Source organism: Serpula lacrymans (assembly GCF_000218685.1).
Source record: "Serpula lacrymans var. lacrymans S7.9 unplaced genomic scaffold SERLAscaffold_2, whole genome shotgun sequence".
Lineage (NCBI taxonomy): Eukaryota > Fungi > Basidiomycota > Agaricomycetes > Boletales > Serpulaceae > Serpula > Serpula lacrymans.
Genome location: NW_006763291.1, coordinates 2,999,350 through 3,019,751, shown reverse-complemented (window position 1 = coordinate 3,019,751; position 20,402 = coordinate 2,999,350). Strand labels below are relative to the sequence as shown.

The window sequence follows — 20,402 nt, the reverse complement described above, 5'->3', positions numbered from 1 at the left end:
ATGGGACCGGGTCGTCTCTGCTGCGTTCCTGCCAACCGAGGACGACCGCCTCCTCGAGCGCTACCGCGTCCTATTCTGCACGCCGCCCACCGAGCACGGTCTCCCACCAGCCGACGACGACGACGACGAAGAACGCATGAAAACGAAGGCTCTCCTCGACGCCCTCACCGACGCGCGCCTCACGCTCCATCGCATGAAGGCGCAGTTCAGGGAGGGGCCGTGTGTGGTGTGCAGAGAGGCGGCGAAGATGCGCTGTGCGAGGTGTAAGGCTGTGTATTATTGTGGGGGCGAGCACCAGAAAGAGGTGAGTTGCGGTTTGGTTTGCGCCACGGCACCTATCGCGAAGGCGGGTGTTTGGGCCTGGGAAGGATTTTCGTTTCCTGATGTTCTTTGTTTCTGACAAACGCGATTGTGGGGACGAATAGGCTTGGCCGACGCATAAGCAGACGTGTAAGCCTCGTGAGGGGCACGCGATGAAGCCTGCGTCAGAGGCGCAGAAAAACGCTCTCCTTGAGCTCGGGTGTGAGAAGGTCCCTGAGAATATGGGAGACGCGGAAGCTTGTGAGCGTAAGGTGCAGGAGCAGCTAGGGGGCGTACTCCAGGTGCGGGTTTTCCATCTTGCTTCGAGAAGGGATCGCATTGACGGAGGATACGATGCAGAAATTGATTGATTTTACGCGAAACGAGAGGATGGTGTTGTATCTTCACCAACTTCATGTCGGTACTGGTGCTAAATGAGTTGAGGAGGGATTGGTTGTGGTTTATGATTATACATATATATACCGTTTCTGCTACTGTGCATTACTATATCCCCGTATCTTACGTACTTCTCTCGTAGTTGCTTCAGTAATGCAATGGACGTTTAAATATCGAAGACATAGGACATAAGCCACGTGAGAAAATAGAAACCCCAGCGATCACTGACAGGATGAGCATCCAAATCGGGTATATGCTTGTTTATTCCCCAAGCCGTTGCCAAACAAAAGGCTAAAAATTCCAATTCTTACGCACTTGCGTTTTTTCTCTACCCTCTCTTCATACTCACTCCGAGTCTCTTCACTCCTACTTCATCTTTTCACGACCCCCTTCTTCTCTTCGCATAAAATCGTCATGTCTGCCATCCGTGCTCTCCGTCAGCTCTGCGCTTCTTCCTCCCGCACACTCGCGCGCCCCGCTGGTGCTCCTTTCCGCCTCGCACACGTCGCAGCGCGGGTCCAGACGCCCGTAGCCGCCTCCGCGGCTCGTTCATTCTCAGTTTCTGCCCGTCGGTTCAACGAGGGTTCTGGTGCGTGCTTCTTGGCCCTTTGTGTGTGCGTTGGCGACTCGAGGCTGATTTCACTGTTTTTTTTTTTTTTTTTTTTTTTGTGGTGGTGCTTGTCGCGCGTGTGGTTACAGCTGACGTGGTGTTGTCGCAAAAACTGGCAGAGGAGCTCAAGTACGAGAAAGAGGCTATTGCTGACGTGGCTGAGCCCGATTTCTTGAAGACGTTCAAAGAACAGGACCAATGGAAGGTGAGCCCCTCTTCGCTCGCTCGCCCTTTCCCCGCGCAGGCCGTTCTGACTACTGCGCGCTTGTCTACAGATAGACGACGTGGAGGGAAACGACGAGGTGACGCTGACGAGGAAGTTTGGGAACGAGAGGTAGGTGTCGTGGCCCCAACCCACATTGCCACATTCGTTGCTTGCCTTGATTCTGATGGTGGTGGGGGGATAGCATCCGGTTGATGTTCTCTATCGCTGATATCCAAGCTGCGGACGAAGACCCGGAGTACGAGCAGGAAGACGGTGATGAGGCGAGTGGGGAGGACCAGCCTGCGCATTCGTATCCCATCCGTACCTCTTTCTCCATCACGAAAGTGAGCCTTTCTTTCGCTCTTTCGCTCTCGTGAATGGCAAAACTAACGAACGGGATAGGAGGGAGCGAAGGGGTCGATTAATATTGATACTATGTGCCAGGAGGGCGCGTTCGTTGTGGACAATATCTCGTATTACCCTGATGCGAAGCTCGGTACTGAGTTGACAGCAGAGTCTGACTGGAAACGACGTGGACTGTACATTGGGCCTCAGGTTCGTTGACGTTGTGTTTATCTGGGATTTGTGCACGGTGCTGACGTGGTTGCATAGTTTGACACTCTGGACGTGTCTGTGCAAGAGGAGTTTGAGAAGTATTTGCAGGAGCGGGGGATCAACGAGAGTCTTGCGATGTTCATCCCCGAGTATGCCGAGCACAAGGAGCAGAAGGTAATTTGCTACGTATGATCTGCACTGTCCATTGCTTACACTGTTGCGTGTTGACAGGAGTACGTGAGGTGGTTGTCGAATGTGAAGACATTCATTGAGACTAGTTCATGAGCGCGTACGGTCGTGGTCGCGTCTGACGTGAAAAAGAGAGATGTCTATGGATTGCGCATGCGTTATAATTACACTACTTTCTACATACCACAGCATTTCCCACCTCCACTCAATTTGTCTAGAGACCAAAATATAATAGTCGAGTTTGTCGCGCAGGCGTGTAGGCTGTGTGATGCTTACTTGCTATGGACACGGGTGTTAGGCAGAAGCGGAAGATGAGTGGTGTCACGAATGAGATGATAGCGTCGTGCCGGGGTGAGAGTACCGGACGACGAGTAAGCCTAAAGAGCTAAAGTTCCGATAACGTTGAGCGAGAATGAAATTACCGGGGATCGGGGTATGAAATAGAAGTGATCTAGCCGATGGACCTGGACGCGGACGATGAACGCGCCCCTTCGGCCTTGGGTGGGCCGACGATGCCGACGCCACACCAGTCGTCACACCCATTCTCCGAGGTTGTGTCAGATGTCAGCGCAGAGGCTATGGGAGTGCAGTCATGGAGGAAGACTCTGTCGAGATCGTTCTCGCCCTGCATGAGGAGTGGGGACAGCACAGCCGTAGCGCGATGCACAGGCTGCGGCGTCAAGATGGAGGCGATGGGAGAAGGACGTGGAAGATTCGTGGGTGATCTTCTGTGCCGTTCTGGGACGTGCTCGAATCTGTGTTCTCAAGTTCTCTCTCTGAAGAAGGCGATGACTAACGATGTGTGCCACGACAGCTTACTCCCGAATACGCTTACTAGGTACCCTCCACTCCTCCCTGTCCTCGTAATCGCTCCCCATTCCTCTTATATAAACCTTGTCGTCCCCCATCTGCACATCCTCTCAGCCCTCGTCTGATCTGCTGCCCTCTGCCAATGTCTGCATCACCGCCCCTTAATATCTCTTATCACTCCCCCTCCCGATCGCCTTCATCGGGGCTCTATGTCCCCCTACACAAGCGCACCTCCAGCCGCACTTCCACCTCCTCATCCCCCTCCTCCTCCACCTCCTCATCCCAGCGCTCCACGTCCCCCACTCCACACCTCTCCGATACATTCTCGTACTCCGACTCGTGCCGTCCCAGCTCTCGTAAGTGCCTCGGTCCTCATCGCCTCAAGGCAAACCCTAATCAGCTGTGCCGTATTGCTCCCCAGTCCCTATATATACACCAGACCAGCTTATCGCCATCTCTTCTTCGCCCCTTGCCAAGCTCTCGCCAGAGGGGAGGATGTCCCTGCGCGACGTCGCACCGCACATCGTCATGAGTCGCAAGCAGCGCAAGTCCCTCGAGTGGAATGCGCGGGAGAAGGGCGCTCAGACGCCCAGCCTCGCGATGCCGAGTGCGCGCAGCGGCGCAGAACCTCGCGATGCTGGCAGAGACAAATACAGGTCGATGGAGAACTGGGGTAGGGGCGGTGTGTCTGCCGTCAATACGATCTGATGACGCGCATAGATGCGGCAAGTCATAACTTATACGGACATTCTCTTGGCTGGCACTCTTTAAGGATGTGCAATACGATATATAGAAAATACATGTATTATTATAGAATAGATACCATCCAGATCATACGAAACAAACTAGTACAATACCATCTACACTTATCAGAGCTCTATAACAGGATCATTACCTTTTTCTTTTTCTTTGTTGGGCGCACCCAAATTTAGCACAATATGACCAGTGTCACTTTATATCGTCAATTCAAAAATAGCAGCCCCGTTCTCCACAGCTCTTCACAGCGTCAATTTCTTTTAATTACCGTATGCTTGTGCGCACATTAGTGAATTAAGCGGCACAGACACAGTTCAGGCCTCCCTGGGCAGTGCTTTCGAAGACTGGGTGTCGTATGAGCCAGGTGGATATCAAGGCCGCTTATGAAAGGCAATGTCAAGTCCGTGATGGAGTGCAGCACAGGGTGGTGGAGAAGCACGGCAGTGATCATGATTGCGGTGGGGAGAAGATACCTATGGATGGATGCAATGGCGAAAGTGGCACCTGCCAGGGACTCAAATCGTTTGAGAGTTAAATCTGTGACAAGATAGGAAGCTCAGCTCTCGTAGTAGAGTCTGAGGTGATACGTAGCAACAAGGCCTCCTTATAAGTAGGTAAGAGAACGGAACCAAAAAAATTGATGATGGTATATAGTGGTGCACGGGCCACCTTAACTTACACGCCTTCCTTTCTAGACATTTCGTATCGGCTTGTCTCTTAACTCGACGTTCTAGTCCAACACTCCCCCTCAAGCCATACGGAGTCCAAGCTCTCGCGCGACATGCTTCGCCTTCGACGACGGTAAAGCTTTCGTTAGGGTATCGGCGATCATATCATCCGTGGGACAATATATCAATTCGATCTTTCCCTCTTCAACCGCATGCATATGGCGTAGTAAAGTGTGGTTGCAGGTGAGTCATTTTTTGAATATTTCGTGACCAAGTTGATCGAACAATGGGATTGGAGATGATCACGAGATGCGACAAGGGTAGACCACGTGACTAAAGTCAATCTATAACTTAAAGTCGTACACCCAACCACTTCAACTTGAACCAACTTGAATTATCTTTCTTTGTATCGCACGTTGTATTTCTAATTAGCTGGTTGGCTTATGACTTACGAGCATGTGCGCTTGTGGGTGGAGGAGGGGGGTATGAAGGACGTGGAGGACATCGATCTCTCCATCGAACTTGATAAATGATTCAAGAGGCGAGGCATTGACGAATTCACCCTCACCTGTTTTCCTGTCGACTGCCGGGACAAGCAAAAGGTTATCACACCGCACATTATGCTGATTCGCAGACAGCGAAATGATCCGAGAGACTTGCCCGAGTCCTGCAAGCGCGTCAGGGAGTTGCCACAGGATCGTCAAGTGAAGGAGGAGATTGTGCTTAAGGAGACGGGTCCAACGGACGAGGATTTGCCCTGGAAGACTATCATTGATCCGTTCGGACACCACCGCTGATATGTCAAGCATCTCAGCATGATTGCAATGGATATGTCACTCGATTCGTCCTTCTGCCAAATGCATGATGCGTTTCTGAAGACCCTAGTCAGCGAGACTCGTTTCTGATTGGGCGTTATTGCAGCGGAACAAAACCGAAACGACGACGACACCTTTTGGAATGGTTCTGCGACTTTTGGTCACACGACGGCACTCACAAGCGCAACCAGCACAAATTTGGGTTTTTACTGATGTCATCACTGTACGATGCTCATCATCCCAAAGGTCCCGGAGGAGGTTTGAAATCCATGCGAAGGTAAAAGAAAATATGGCCTAGAGTGGATAGCAGGCTGAATGAACCCAAGTTCTTTTCGGCCGTCGGTCCCTGCTTCTGGTCAGCCGTTGATGTGTGAATTTAGAGTGACATCAGACCCGAGAGATGGCATGGAGGATAACGAACTGCAAATTGCTTTATGGTACCGCTCAAGCACTAAACCATTTCACTAAAACTCAAAACTCAAAATAGTCATACTACTGAACTAAGGGCTATACTGTAAAATACATAATATCACCAGAACTAATAGACGGGCTAAGCATAACTCACTAAAGCAAGCGTAAGAAGACCATCCTCTCGACAAGGAAAATAAATAAGCTTGGAGCCAGAATGCCATCAACGACCTTGATCATCCCTCTCGCATCCCTTTTTATTTCACCATACATTGTACCCACTCATCGCCTCAACATCTTCACCAGTCCAAACTCCCAACCGCTACCATATCCTACATCTTCAAGAAGAGCAAGCGACGTGCCAAATGGTTCACCTAGAAAAGCGTACCCCAAAATAATTTTTTATCCATCCAACAAACCAAGTTGGGGCCGCCGTTCCTTTCGTCAGCACCGCAGACGCGAGGGCAAGACCGAACACAAAAAGGAACCAGTTTCCCCACCGTTTTATGCTTCCATTCGTACCGTTCACGAGGCTTGACCTAGATATGCTGGCAGAAGCAGCGACAGCGGCTATGCTTGCCTTTGTGGGACGCGCGGGAAAGCTGGGAACGAGGGCTTTGCGTAAGATGCCTTCTTTCTTGGCCTAAGCAATGAGGATGTTTGCTATTTTCAGGTCGGATTCTCATTCATGTTTTAGGTATCTTGCTTACCGTGTAAGGTGGGAATCGGTTCCCTAAGAAAACATCGACCCTACAAACGGCCCGTGTTACTCGTTACAAATGATACATAAAAAGGGGACGAACCACGAAGGCGAATCCATCGAAGACCGGAAGTGCGTAAACAGGTCAAAGGAGTATTTTCCAGTGTGGTAGCCGGCTTTATGACGATATAGGAGGTTGACGTCAGTACACGAATCAAATGGAAAAGTAGGGGACGTACATCCGCTTGGACCTATTCCGCCAAATGGGAGGCCATCGGCTACATATGACGAGTTAATGACTACCTCACAGCCACAAGCTCAAACACTCACCTCCGATATATATAACAACCTCGTTGGCGATAGCTGCACCACTTTGTGTGTTATCAAACACTGATTGGTTCATTGCCCAAATATTAGCGTGCAGATAATCGACATATATTAGGAAATTGATGTGAGGCTAGGATATATGGACTTTACCTTTGGCTTTGAACGCTGCATCCTGAGAGAATACGTAGAGTGCGAGTGGGTGGTCACTGAATGGCAAGATTTGGGATGATAAATGTGAGTGGAAATGTAATTGATATGGACAATGGGAGCGAAATAACTTACTGTCTGTTCACATACGCAATCGCATCATCTACACTGTCAACCGGTACGATGGGTAACACAGGGCCGAATAGTTCTCTGCACACACACATTCGTCAGGAAACAAGTGGAAGGTACCTGAAAAAAATCTAAACTCACTCGCTCATAAGCGCATCACCCTCTTGCACATCCTTAACAACTGTTGGCGCGATGAATTTTTTCGACTCGTCTGTGTCCCCGCCAATCGCAACAGTACCCTGTGTGCTATCGAGAAGGCGCTTGATGCGATTGAAGTGGGATGTGCTGACGATACGCGAGAAGTCAGGCGAAACGGAAGATCCTTTGGGATAGAACTCGTCATGCCTGTATAGCCAAGGCAAAATGCGAAACATGAGTGATCAGCACGAAAGAGCAACATATACATGTGAAAAAACTACTCACACTTCTTTCAGAGCGTCAACCAGTTTATCCTGAAAGTGGCGAGGTACGAGGATGTAGTCGGGAGCTACACATGTCTGGCCAGCGTTGACTACTTTCCCCCAAAGTATGCGTTTGGCAGCAGTCTTTAGGTCACAACCAGGGTCAATGATGACGGGGGATTTGCCTTGCGGTGGTGGGAAGGATGTGACCGGGAGTGGGTATGGCGGGTATGTGAGGTTACGGGAGAATCAAATGTTGATGGTCAGAGAGCATGGTCGAATGAGTAAATTGACATGAAATTGATATGCAACAGTTTGACTGACCTCCGAGCTGTGAAAAAATAAACGTAAACTACAAGATTGAGAAAGCGAAAGTAGAACAGCACACACCTCCAAAGTGACAGGCGAGAGATGTTTAGCCGCAGCTGCGCATACGATTTTAGCTACTCTGCCATTACCTGAGGGTATACGCGAATTGTGAAAGCGCGTCAGGGTGTGTTCTGGAAAAGGATCAATGAGACTTACCAGTATACAAAACTGAACGTAGGAAGCATCATTAGCTCAGGGGGTTTTCCGAGTCTGATGAGAAACGCACTATGATCCCACGGATATTCCAGCAGCTATTGTGCAATGCATCAGAGATCGCTTGTAACGGACAACACTATATCGGACATACCTTAGTGGTTTCAGGTATGGCACCGTTTACCACTCTCGCGACGTCTGGATCGAGATATTTCGGAACGAGTTCTGCGAAAAGACCGCTGACCGCTGGAGATAGCTCAGAAGGCTTTATGACGACTGTGTTGCCTGCTGCAATTGCTCCAACCTGTCAATGACCACACCGAGTATCACTCAATTCACTCATCTTTCAACTTTGGAAATAGGAGACAAGGAACGTACCAGGGGTCCGATAGTTAAGAAAATAGGATAGTTGAACGGGCTGATGATGAGAACGACACCCTTGGGCTCTTTCCGTATGACAGGCCTCATCGCGGCGAAGTTGAGAGAGAAAGGCGGACGTTCTGGTTTTGCCCATTTGTCGACGCGGTCGTAGACAACTTTTGTGTCTCCAAGAACAGCATTTAGTTCGAGGCTGTTGGTGAAATAAGACTTTGTCTGCTATGCGAAGCAAGTCGGATGTAAAAGACAGCTTACAAAGAGCTTTCCAGTGACGGCCTTCCAAGGTCAGCAGCGAGTGCGTCTTTGAAGCGCTGGATGTTGTCTTGCAAAAGATAGGCAACCTGGAGTATCTGTATTTTCCTGTACGCGACGGATTTAAGTTTTCCAGAGCTGAAACCCTGCCGAAGAGAAGTGTATATCTGGGAGATAGCTTAGCACCTGTAGCACGACTACACGAGCACAGAAAATGTTTCGCTGGCACACACCTCGTCGATCTCGTCCAACGGCGTATAGACTAGCTTTGATCCTTCCATAGTATTGCGGGATGATGGTTGTGGTTGACGAATGGGATCGGGTTCTATTCCGTCGCAAGGTTCTTATAGCTGGATTGCACCCGCTTCAGTTCTATGAATGCTGATAAACGTTCGGCGATATTGTTGCCGGTGATATTGTGTATTCTTGTCAACGGTTTGAAGAATGAGTGTTTGATAGATGCTGCAGTGCCAGTTCGTATGTGTAGCTCCTAAAGGTCACAATTGGCTGTGGATAGAACCTGGAGTGGCAAAGTGCGTACCATGTCCGATGCAAGACAAACATGTTCAAACAGTACAGTAAACACATGTGTTGTTTCAACACCACTGATATGACGCCTACGATAGTCGCTTAGCGCGCGCCTGAACGCATACACAGTTAAGCTTATCAAGTGTGGTGATTGACGTGAATAGGCTCAATATAGATGGGCTATTAGTAGTCAGTTCCGGTATGTAGCAGGTGAATGGTAGTTTGTATCCGGTCAAACTGATGGCCAAGGCTTCCATTTATCATGATGAGGCTCTATACTTATCTCTTTCGTCTTCCAACGAAGATGATCGACGGTGCCTCCGACCGACACGATCGCCCACAAGTCACTTAATAGCTCCGGTTGAGAATTTCGGTGCGTTTCATTCATCATTATGTCTATACTTACATCTACGCCGCTACTAGTATCCGACTATCCGATTCAATCTGTTCACACCATTCCACAGCATGGCGCACCCATCGGAGAATTATATTGTGCTCTGACAGAATACAATCATATTGTGTTGGTACTGACTTCTGGGAATGACCTGCGCCCGAATCTCGTCAGTTAGGCTTTATAGACTTCTCGCATTTCTGGATTGCTTATTGGCAGAAAATCAGTTAATTTCAATGGTACATAAGATCTCTGCTCTTTACCACAACAAGTACAGGAACGGTTTCATCAGATGTAACGGTAGAACATACGGCTAGTCAGTCGGTATACAAGTACAAAATCAACAAAATTCGAGGCCAGATGACTAGATTGAAGACGAGTTGTTAAGCCATTCACCACCCACTTAACTCACTGCGGAAAGCCTGCCATTTGACTTGCACTATCGGACGAATAGCCGCTTCGATTTCAGGAGTGATGACCACTGTGTATGCGAGAGTCTCCAATTCTTGAGTCTTGGTGGTCAATTGAGACCAGCTTTGACTAAGTGCGCTAGTTGTACGACCAGTATCCTCGGATATCTTTCGGGCGGCATCAACATAGGCTCGAGCGCTGTTTAGCCTGCTAATGTCATTCCTGATATTACGCAGTTCTTTGGTGGTCTGCGTGATGGCGTCTATAATCGCATAGATGATTGCGCCTAAATGAGACTGATCAGATCGTGTTTCAAATCAAATACGAAGTTAACTTGCCCAGGCCGGGTGGAAACGGCCAAAACTACATGGGAAATGATTGTGCGGATTTGGTAAAATGACAGTATAGATTTATGCAATGACACGTACGAGAAGCCAGCTCCACTCATTATATTGTGCCTGTAGATCGCGTAGTGCCGCCTCTTTGGAAGCAAGCGACTGGTTTAGCTCATTCATGTGGCGGGTGAGCTATCAACAATAAGGGTTCAGCTGACTGGCCAATGAACAGCGTGATCGAAACTCACCGTGTTGAGTGCAGACTGTGAGTCATTACGGAAGTTGATGAAGACGGTCTCTGCAGTTTTGGCAAGTTCGCTACCCTCCTTGAGCTGCTTCCAGCGTTGGGTGATGAGAGATTCCATTGCGGATTGCGATGTGCCGTTCGCAAAAGGGTTTTCCTGACCATCTGCAAAGTTGATGTAGAACTGAATAGCTGTGTTCAACGCAGGGATCAACTTGGTAGTAATAGTAGAGGCAAGTCTATCTGCATCATTAGCAGAGTCACTGTACAAGCCACTGCACACGGCGTACATGGAGTGAGTACTTGGACTAGCTCGTAGATTTATATAACTTACCTGATATAACTGGACACAGATTTGTAGTTGTTTGCAGCACTCTCGAGTTGAGACCGCTTTACTTCGAGAATGAAGTCGGGAGGGGACAGTGCAGGAAGAAGTCGATTGACATCAACCGCTTTCACTACAGCTTTGTACCTCCCTACACGATCTTCCGGACTCAATTTTTGACCTAGAACTGCTTCGTAGCCGGGCAGAATGGCCACCTCGTATGCAGGGGGTGCTTCATCGCCATCCGTCGGCGTCGGTGTGTATAATTTTGCATATGACATGTTTCTACCCGCAACTATAGAGATATACTTCTCACACTGTATGTTGACGTCGAGCCAGTTGTCCATTGCGCCTTTGACCATCTCAGGAGTGAAGTACGCCGGGTTGTTCCTATAATTATATAAATGTGAATTCCATCAGAGGCTTCGAGAAAGTAATCCTTACCAGAGAGTATAGGACGACTGGACATCAGTCAGGTCCTCAGAGATTACTTCCCATACGGTGGAGATAGTTCCCATGAGAGTGATGATGCCACCGAATAATGGAATGATCGTCTCCAGTTGACTGCGAGTATTCTTTGCTGTCGCTATAACATTCTTGAGGTTTTGAACGACCCTGAAAACAAAAACAAAAAAGTAGTTGATTTGAGAAGCGGAAGATGTGCAAAGACACAAAGACCTACATAGCAAGTCTTCCCGCGTTGACCGAATCGTAGATCATCTGGATAAAATTCGATCCAGCTTCGATACCCATCTCAATGGCAAGAGGGCCGACTCCCGCCATCAGCGCTGCAATTGCAGCGACAGTAAAAAGAGCTGTCATGATACCTTCAATGATGGCACTTGCTTTTGCGGCATCATATGCTGCCTGTGCTTGGTCAAGAGCAGCTTGATTTTCCTCAATAGACCTACTGATCTAATAAACGACAAATCAATCAGTTTCAAAGGACCAGCCCAAGCAATTGCACTCACTTCATCCAAGTTTCTGTTGAGAACGTCTAGCCATTCCTGAAACTCGGCGCGTAAAGCTTCTGTGTCAGCGACAATTTTGCGGGCATCCTTGCCATATTGCTGAAAGAGAACACATTAGAAATGCACCCATAAAAACGTTGAGCTACGCACGACAACAAGGGGGAGGTTTGTCAACAAGAAATCTTCGAGAGAGAGTCCATTTGGTGTATTGATGATCGGTAAGATGATCTAGTAGGGCACAAATGAGCATCATCATCGATCGAAAAGTCCAGAAGGGGTGTTGTACCTCTTGAAGTAAACTGTATGTATTCAAGTCCCTTACTGTATCGACAGTCGTTCCTTGGAGGTGTTCATATTTCCTCTTGCAGGACAACATAACGGAAGCGACCGAGACCTCTGATTGGTTGATATCTGTCACCATCAGCTGACTGTGATAGAGATGAGAATGATTAGCCAGGACACCAAATTATATTGACAGAGTACTCACTCGATAAACGGCATAGTAAGTATCCTGTTGAATTTGTCTGTAATCTGGCCAGTGGTAGCACTCATTTCAGGGAGTGTTTTGGAGGCAGCGGGTGGAGGACCAAAGGTCGCCGTGACATCATCTGGAGTTACAGACGCGATAGGAGTAGGTGCTTTCTTGGGAGGGATCTCCGGAGCCAAACTACCTCCAGACAAGTAGTCGATGAAGGACTTTGCGGCGTCCTTGACGCCATTCCAGGCCTCGATGCACTGTTCTGCGGTGGTAAATTCGGAGCCAGGTGCATTTTCGAGGATACGAGTGACAACTGCAGCTTGCTCATCGGCAAGGGCAGCACAGGCATCTGCAAAAGGCGCAAAGAGCGGAACGAGGCTTTGCAGTGTACCACGATAGTCAGTGATCGCGTCAATCAGTTTTGCTTGCACTGCATCAATGATCACTTGTTTGGACTCGGGATTTGCCGTGAGAACCTGATTCAGCGGCACAGAAACTAGCTCAATCGGGATGCCGAGAACATAAGCCAGCGTCGATTGGCCCTCGACTCCGGGGCGAAGGTTGGCAAATGGCGAGAGTATCGGTGCGACAATATCGTACAGGCTTTGCGTGAACCATTCAGGCGGATTAGTGTCATCGATACTGGACAAGTCTGAGACAGCCTTGTTCAGGTTGTCAAGTATAGCGTCCAACGTGGGCAAATACGATGTGAAAATTTCCTGGTATTTCTTTTGCAGGTAACCCATCAGTACTTATGGCATCTTTTTCAGTCACGTTCATGCAAAAGAACAAACCTTGTTCGCAACATCCAAATCAGACACATCAAATTTGTTCCAAGAGGACGCGATGGGGAGAAGAGTAGCCGCCAGCACATCCCTGTCAGAGATAGCAGGAATCACAGCCGCAATGATTTCCGCATACGCTACCAAGTCGCGGACAGAAGACAGCGAACGAAGTGCGATATCAAAGGCGAGATCCTTCGCGCCAGCGATGTCCGCTAGCAAAAAAAAATGCATGAGCGACGACTTCGTACACTAGGAAAATGCTGATGCATACGCGCGGCAGTGTAGACACCGGGCAAAGGTGACTTGAGGTAAGCCTTGTTGAGACCGTCTACATTATCGCTGTAGACCTTGGTCAAGTTTCGCAAAGCAGATTCGAGACGTCCGGGGAGGAATGAAGAGTAGTCAAAGGTAGCAGACATGTCAGAAAATTGGAAGATTCAAGGTAGCAAATTGCTGAAGAACTATGGGTTGCATCCTGGATCTTTTATACGGTCAGTGTTGATACTTATCAGCAAAAACAGTTTGTCCTGTCGCTGGAGCTAAGCTGTCATAGGCTGGTCATGCATACTGCGGGATTTGGAAGATAAGAAGGTGAGAACTACAGAATAACAACACACTTGGACCAAAACGTCGCTTTGGTTGCGCGAACATGCGTTCTCGGAGTCATCTCGGCCTCTGATTCTTGGGAAAGCCGTGGTGCCGCCTAAGAAGAATGAAGAGGCGGCGGTGCACAAATGGTTAGAATTCATCCTGTCAATGGAAGTTTTCGCCTTCCCGAAGACAGCGGAGCAGATAATTAAAAAAATGAAGCATATCGATTCGAGGATAAAGAATGGACACTTCCTCTTTTGCTGTTCCGATTAAGGCGCGGACTTTTCACCCTGGTCCCATGAACAGTTGTATGAGGATAGGACATCCAACATGCGCGTTCCGCGGCCGTCATGTACGTGAAGCGGATTCTACTCTTTACCAGAAAGTCAACGTGATACGCTCTGCTTTGTAGAATACATTCTTTGGGACATGGACATCTCCTATCTTCACGCACAAAGTGTTCATGGGAACAGATGAAAGGTCCCCGCTCTGTTCCAGAAAATCGGCGCGACTCTTTTGGTAGGATACATTTTCAGGGGACATGGAAATGTCCTATCGTCGCGCAGAGTACTCACGAGGACAGGACAAAGATCCCCGATTCGTAACAACAAGTCAACATGATGTGCTCTGCTTTTTGTGGAATGCGTTTCAGGGGCCTTGGATATGACTTAAATACGGTGTGTACCACTTTATACCTCATACCACCTCCTGTTTTCAACAAGTCTAACCAACATGTCTGACAATCTCGTAGTTGCTCTCGGGCCAGGCGACAAGCTTGCCTCCATCACCAGCTTCGCACCCGACTATCTGACAGTTCGCCGCGCTTTCAATGAACTACTTGTGTTCCCCGCCCTTGAAGCCATAGGTTCTGGCGACGATGTCAACCTGTTGACTCTCGTCACTGACGGGACCAGTCGGTTCTCAGACCTGTCCAACATCGATGTCGACCTTGCTCGCAAGGTCATCAGTTACAACTCTATAATCGGTCTTATGCTAGACACTTTCAGTGTCGACTCAATCGTCATGACGATGCAGCCAGTTGCAAAGCAGTACGCAGATGGTGCCCGAGCTGATTTAGAGGATAACATGAAGTTTTTTAATCAGGTCAGCATCTTCATCTGTCTGTAGCGTGGTCTTGCTAATAGAAAAACAATGCAGTTTTCTGAGTATATTTCTGCTCTCAATGATCGCGTTGCAGGCCTTGATAAGCGGCTTGGCGAGCTCGATGCTCTAATTCAACAGCAGAGTGAGGCTCTTGCCGAGAGAAGTATCGTTGACACTCTGTGGGACATATTAAAGGTAATTATATCCATTCAAATATTACGTAAAATCTTATTTATGCCTTGTGTAGTCTCTGTACAAACTTGCATCGACCGCTGAAGAGTCCGATGTACAAATTGCATCCATTCTAGGTGTCGCGGTCACAGCCATCTACGGCTCATTCCAGAGCTTGTTCGCAGACACTGCGCGTCTCCAGAAGATCATAAGTAGTCTCAAAGGCCTGCGCAGTCGAACCAATGAACTCAAGAAGAAATTCGCCGCCCTGAGTACAGGTCTTACCGCTGTCGTTTCTAGCTCGCGGGCTCTTCTGGACGTCTGGTATGATGTAGCTGCACGTATGGACGCTATCCAGAGCACGACAGACTTTGCCCCTGCGGAACAGGCTCAGGAAATCAAGGACGCCTGGGCCGGAGTGGCTGCTGTTGCTCAAGAATATATTGATGTTGTGTCACAGCCCACCACTAGTGCTGCAGATGCCTATAGAGCGATATCTACCAAATTCAATGCGATTCCAAAAGTCCCGCTCACCGCTGACGAGATTCGCTTATACAAGCTGGCTGTTCAGTACGGCAATGACACTCCTTTTGCCCCTAGATATACAAACATTGAGCCAGTCGCTAGGTGAAGACCATTCTTAGCGACAATTTTCATGAAGATGCTTATTTTATTGACCTATTAGCACAAGCGATGAAGCGACTGTCGAAAAAGTTATTGGGTACAGTGACATCCATTATAGCTTATTTAAGGAGCTAACTTCCGCACCTGCAGCCCCCCTGTCGATACTGAGAAGAAGCTGCAGGAATTGGCTGATAGCACTGGTCGTATTATCAACCAGTTTAATGTAAGAATCGAAAATTGTTGTTGTCAGGGAACAGGTCATATCTAATCTCTCCTTTTTTTAGACTCTTCTTCAGCAAGCATTCCTTGACCAGATCAAGTGTACCAGTCCTATTGACGGGTCCGAATCCAATTTATTCGTAGTCATAAACTACTATCGTGAGAAGTACCTTCAATTGCAGCTAGACACGTTACCGGTAGCCCGTGATCTCGGAGCATACTCTACGCTTCAGCAGACCTTGTTGCCTTATGTTGTCCCCGACAACCAGGTGAAGCCCGGAGATATAGCAATGAGCATTTATCTTGCTACAAATACGCCTTTGGTTTCGGAATATCTGGTATCAGCGAATGAACTATCCAAGCGATCGTAAGCCGTTGCATAATTTTTCTGGGGCACACCATCCTTAACTACCATCTCAAATCGCAGGACCCAGGTTAAAAATGACTGGGACAATGCGATCAACCTCGTGAAGAGGGTGATTGCTGAGTGTGATCAGAATATTGAATCGTGAGGCGTTCTACTATTCCATCTTTAGTCTCAGCTAACTGTTCTGGTTATTACAGATTGAACAATAGCATCAATGATCTTACAGAACAACAGAAGAACGCTACTTTGAATGCATTCCTCTATGCTCTCGGCGCTTTCCTCGCGTTCACCGCTGCCGTTTTCCTTCCCGGAATCGGTATGCTGGCTGCGCTTGCTGCAGGAAGTAAATACCTAGCTTAGTATATCCATGACAGGCATTGACACTAAGTTTCTTTCATGTAACGCACAGCCGCTCTCGGTGGGATGATGGTATGGCAAGCTATCCAGGCTGCCCAGGTTTGTCGAGAACCACTTGGATACTACCTACTGCTAACATACACTTCTCAGCTTACTGTGGCGATCAACGACCTTAGATCTGCCCTTCATACCACAGAGAGCATTAGAGACCAGCTATTCGAGTAAGCATATTATACCCTTGGTTAAGTATCGTCTTTAGGACTTACTGCCGTATTCCAGCATTCTGCCAATCATGGACGGAATTTCTCTCAGTCTCTCCAGAGTGTCTCTCGTTTGGTCAGACATCACCACAGCCTTGACCACCTTGGATGGCTTCTATCTCGTTTTGAACGGTGCAACAGGCCCCCTGATTCTAGCAGCACTTAAGCCAGGGGTCATCAATAATTGGAAGCTGGTCTCAGAAGGTGTGGAGAAGTACATTGAAACGGTCTCCGCGTAGTTGGCACCGTGAATCTCTCCTCCGTTTGTTGTCTCGAAACATTATGCTGAACATACTTGGCTTCTATGAGTGTTTACATGCAAATGTAAGAAGAGTAGTAACTAAACTTCGTTTTTCATTGTACTTGATTTCTCGAATGAGCTCGAAGATATTCTTAGAGAGTTGCGAAAAAGCTGCTATGTAGGTGATCGTCACACTCGGGGAGATAGAAATATTGGGGCTGGCGTTGGCCATGGACTACCACATCTATCATGAAAGGTGAAGTGATCGTCAACAAGTCAGCCAGAATTACGTCGTGCTATTACCTGAGTTCCTGTCCTTTTGTATACGTCCTTCAAGTGGAATCTTGTGTGGAATGATATTTTGTTACAAAATGGATGAATAATGTCCACACTACCAGAATGCGAGTTAAGTAAATATGAGCCATAAAGTAGAGCACTTATACCAGTCGTCTCTATATACCGTCCTATACCACTCCAAAGCCGAAACCAAAGCCGCCGCCAAAGCCATCCAAGATTCGTTCGCCAGCATTCATGAACCAGCCCTTGACACGCCTCCACTCCACCTTCCCAACATGCCCATTTCCATGGCGAACACCTCCCATACGAATCCCATAAACAGCCATAGCAACTCCCAGCACAAGTACAGCACCCGCCACCATCGTTCGTTTCTCTACCCCTGCGATCACAAATCGGCGGCGCTTCTTCAGTACGCGTCTACTCCTCTTCTCCTTCGTGTCTTTGGAAAATTTGGATTTGGAGGATCTGGATTTCGACGATATGCCACTGCTGTCTAGCTCGCTAACCTCGTCCTCTTCATCTTCTTCTTCAACATAAGGAAGAACGATGCCTTCACCTCCTACCCAGCCTTCAGCTTCATCGTCATCCTTCTCGACTGTGTGACCTTCACTCCATGTGTGGACTACGCTGCGTGGGCCCATGATGGCCGGGATGGCAAGAAGAGGATGTGAGGGGGGATAGTCCGCAAAAAGCTGGTTTGCGTGAATCAGGAGGGACGGAAGGGGAATAGGTGGTGGACGCTTCTTTCTAGGAGATTGCGAATATTCGTCCGGGTCAGCATCAGAAGCTGCAGGTGAAGCAAGTAGTGCGTGTTTCTCATCATGTAGCTCGTCGGAAATCCTGTCTTGGGAATTCTCGTGGGATTCAGAGGGCTGTTCTGCCTCGGGGGTTGGGATACATTCCTTTTCAATCGGGTGTATGGGTTTTTCCTCTCGACTGGATGCTCCTATTCCATTTTCAGCGGTATTGAGATTATTGGCGTGCTCCATCGCGATGTCATCCTTAGGTAGAATAGCAGAGTGCGTGCCTTCGTGTGCTGGTCCGCTCCAAGGTAATATATCATGGGCAGAAGGCGACCCAGATGCCCGAGACTGGTCACCGTCTATAGCTTCTTGGTCGACGAGACTATTGGGGGTAGAAGCATCACTGAGAGGATTGGGAGTAGATTCCGGGAGCTCGACTTTTTCTTCTGCTTTGGGCGCCTCTTTTGTCGCCTCAGGTTTGTCCACTAAACTGGAATCAATCTCATTTCTTGCCGTTATATCAGGGCCAGTGGAGATGCTTTTCCTATTCTCATCTTCTATTCCTTCGCACAGCTCTGGTAGTCCGTTGAGTAACGAATGAATCATTCCATCTTCTCCTTCCCGCTGAAGAGCCTCAACTTGTTCTTTGCGGGCCATAATCACCTACAATTCAAATTTGCATGAGCACTTCAAATCGCATATAATTTTTTCATAGTAAAACTCCATTGAAAAATAGGGTAAGTGAGAAAGTGCCATAAAACGTTACTCACAGCAGCAGCAAGATAAACAACAGCTATGGGGGGGCGACAGAGGAGATAGTCGAATATATGCTGGATAAGTGGAAGGGTCGAGGTATCATGGGAAAAGAGTGTGAGAAGGTTAGGAAGAGCATAAAACGGTAGTGGCGAGGTGCTGTAGAAGGCTGGTAATCAGGGCGTATAGGAGCGGCTGCATGAATAATCTTACTTCTCGAGAATAGTAGCCAAAGACGGATCTGCGAGCCTGATGAGGTTTTTGAGTATTCTAGTCGATACATATATCAGCACGTGTTATTTACATTGATCAGTAAAGCAGAGTTATTCAAAACGGCTATAAGGGAATGTCACCAACCTAAGGAGACCCAGGACGGGTTCAAGTGTAAGCCCCATGGAATCGCGTAGGCGATGCAGGCTGAGCTTTTCAGCGCAAGGGAGCTGCAGTTCACGGGGTAAAGTTAAGAAGAGAACAGTAATAATGTCGTGATATCCCTGTTAAAACCAAAGAAAATAGTATTCAGTACTTACCATTCAAGGCATTAGACGCGGTACAGACCTGGAAATAGTGCAGCCTCCGTCTTTTCCGAAAAACTGATACGATCAGGTTATACAAGTATATCTGAAGGCGTCCTCTATCGCCCTTATGGTCTACAAAGAACAATAATGTTAAATGAAAGACGCAGCAGGTCAGTGGAGCCAGGTTCACCTACTGGGTAAAGAACAAAACTACGCTCGGTATCGAGACGAATCTGACGTTCGTCTTCGTGAGGTTCTACTACAACACTGGTGGTATCTTCTCCAGCATCGTCGCTGTCTCGGCTAGCGGATATATCGGCGCCTGGAGGAGAGTTGGAAGATTGAGTATCCACATGTAGGAGTTTGGGCCTGGAGTAATAGCATTGAATGTATCAACTTCGATGATTGCAAAGGCTCGTAGTAGCTGAACTTGACACACCATATTGAAACTCTATCTGCACCAAAACCACCGGGCAAGAGACTCTGATTTCTCAACTTCCGCCAGTCGAGCTCGTCATCTCCGACTCGGGCAGAGTCTGGCTGACCACTCGACGTGAATTTGGAGGCTGATTGAACGGATATTGATGACATGGAAGCAAAAGAGCAAAGATATAAAGGCAGGAAAGCTAGACGTAGGTAGTAAATAAACACTGCTCCGGTGAGGCTCGCCTTCAGCGTCGCGGTCGCGGAACAGAAAATGAAAGTTCGGTAACGGAAACTGCCGGACGTCCTCTTACCGCTTCACAAACGGAGTCCTTGAGTTCACTATCTCTTTCATCATATAATCACTGATACTGTCGCTGGGCTGTATGATCAGTTTGAAAGTTTGCCATTTGTCCATATTTTCTAAGCACGCCGCCTTCAATTTTCTCGCTACAAGCAACCAAGGCAGTAATAAGGTTGTCAAAGTCCTTTCCGGTGCGGGAGCGTGAGGAAAAAGAGACACTGCTCGTGCAGATGCCTGGTACGTCGCGCTATATTCAAGCTATTCTCTTTATTCTCTTGACGCTGAGACGCCCATGCGGATCACAGCCGTACTACCCGCTCAAATACAATGGCTTCGTCATTCGCTCAGACACCACTCCTGACTTCGAGGAAGACAATGTCATCGATAATTACAT

The 20,402-nt window shown here is 48.2% G+C and overlaps 8 protein-coding genes across 8 annotated transcripts; 4 read left to right on the top strand and 4 right to left on the bottom strand.

The window, feature by feature from the left end:
- Positions 1 to 34: 34 nt before the first annotated feature.
- SERLADRAFT_458242 (uncharacterized protein) lies at positions 35 to 2,539 on the top strand (the record flags this gene model as incomplete). Its single annotated transcript, XM_007314074.1, has 9 exons — positions 35 to 304; positions 426 to 602; positions 661 to 1,285; positions 1,396 to 1,511; positions 1,582 to 1,640; positions 1,714 to 1,855; positions 1,914 to 2,066; positions 2,124 to 2,240; positions 2,298 to 2,539. The coding sequence occupies 7 exons, from the start codon at positions 1,111 to 1,113 to the stop codon at positions 2,349 to 2,351; spliced, it is 816 nt and encodes a 271-aa protein (XP_007314136.1).
- Positions 2,540 to 2,560: 21 nt separating this feature from the next.
- On the top strand, positions 2,561 to 3,897 carry SERLADRAFT_458239 (uncharacterized protein; the record flags this gene model as incomplete). The annotated part of the gene is made up of 2 exons (XM_007314073.1): positions 2,561 to 3,421; positions 3,487 to 3,897. 2 exons carry the CDS (start codon positions 3,208 to 3,210, stop codon positions 3,771 to 3,773), a joined length of 501 nt encoding a protein of 166 aa, XP_007314135.1.
- A 468-nt stretch (positions 3,898 to 4,365) lies between these two features.
- Positions 4,366 to 5,702, top strand: SERLADRAFT_458237 (uncharacterized protein; the record flags this gene model as incomplete). The annotated part of the gene is made up of 3 exons (XM_007314072.1): positions 4,366 to 4,435; positions 4,517 to 4,732; positions 4,788 to 5,702. One exon carries the CDS (start codon positions 5,110 to 5,112, stop codon positions 5,284 to 5,286), a length of 177 nt encoding a protein of 58 aa, XP_007314134.1.
- A 130-nt stretch (positions 5,703 to 5,832) lies between these two features.
- On the bottom strand, positions 5,833 to 9,079 carry SERLADRAFT_458233 (uncharacterized protein; the record flags this gene model as incomplete). Its single annotated transcript, XM_007314071.1, has 17 exons — positions 5,833 to 6,355; positions 6,423 to 6,462; positions 6,516 to 6,588; positions 6,652 to 6,690; positions 6,743 to 6,802; positions 6,890 to 6,945; positions 7,022 to 7,096; positions 7,157 to 7,360; positions 7,439 to 7,601; positions 7,741 to 7,747; positions 7,807 to 7,874; positions 7,942 to 7,953; positions 8,012 to 8,036; positions 8,093 to 8,242; positions 8,317 to 8,509; positions 8,572 to 8,735; positions 8,802 to 9,079. 17 exons carry the CDS (start codon positions 8,847 to 8,849, stop codon positions 6,083 to 6,085), a joined length of 1,650 nt encoding a protein of 549 aa, XP_007314133.1.
- Positions 9,080 to 9,340: 261 nt separating this feature from the next.
- Positions 9,341 to 11,255, bottom strand: SERLADRAFT_458229 (uncharacterized protein; the record flags this gene model as incomplete). The annotated part of the gene is made up of 6 exons (XM_007314070.1): positions 9,341 to 10,184; positions 10,237 to 10,261; positions 10,327 to 10,425; positions 10,482 to 10,752; positions 10,812 to 11,192; positions 11,247 to 11,255. The coding sequence occupies 5 exons, from the start codon at positions 11,162 to 11,164 to the stop codon at positions 9,880 to 9,882; spliced, it is 1,053 nt and encodes a 350-aa protein (XP_007314132.1).
- An 802-nt stretch (positions 11,256 to 12,057) lies between these two features.
- Positions 12,058 to 12,333, bottom strand: SERLADRAFT_458228 (uncharacterized protein; the record flags this gene model as incomplete). Its single annotated transcript, XM_007314069.1, has 2 exons — positions 12,058 to 12,201; positions 12,261 to 12,333. Coding segments are annotated over 2 exons (207 nt in total), but the record flags the coding sequence as incomplete, so codon positions are not given.
- Positions 12,334 to 14,359: 2,026 nt separating this feature from the next.
- SERLADRAFT_413192 (uncharacterized protein) lies at positions 14,360 to 17,089 on the top strand (the record flags this gene model as incomplete). Its single annotated transcript, XM_007314068.1, has 11 exons — positions 14,360 to 14,731; positions 14,756 to 14,926; positions 14,979 to 15,529; positions 15,588 to 15,623; positions 15,677 to 15,749; positions 15,811 to 16,112; positions 16,173 to 16,253; positions 16,310 to 16,428; positions 16,522 to 16,568; positions 16,620 to 16,690; positions 16,749 to 17,089. The coding sequence occupies 11 exons, from the start codon at positions 14,360 to 14,362 to the stop codon at positions 16,966 to 16,968; spliced, it is 2,043 nt and encodes a 680-aa protein (XP_007314130.1).
- A 159-nt stretch (positions 17,090 to 17,248) lies between these two features.
- Positions 17,249 to 19,948, bottom strand: SERLADRAFT_413191 (uncharacterized protein; the record flags this gene model as incomplete). The annotated part of the gene is made up of 7 exons (XM_007314067.1): positions 17,249 to 18,673; positions 18,781 to 18,922; positions 18,977 to 19,033; positions 19,121 to 19,257; positions 19,322 to 19,413; positions 19,472 to 19,650; positions 19,721 to 19,948. The coding sequence occupies 7 exons, from the start codon at positions 19,870 to 19,872 to the stop codon at positions 17,435 to 17,437; spliced, it is 1,998 nt and encodes a 665-aa protein (XP_007314129.1).
- Between the last annotated feature and the right edge of the window lie 454 nt (positions 19,949 to 20,402).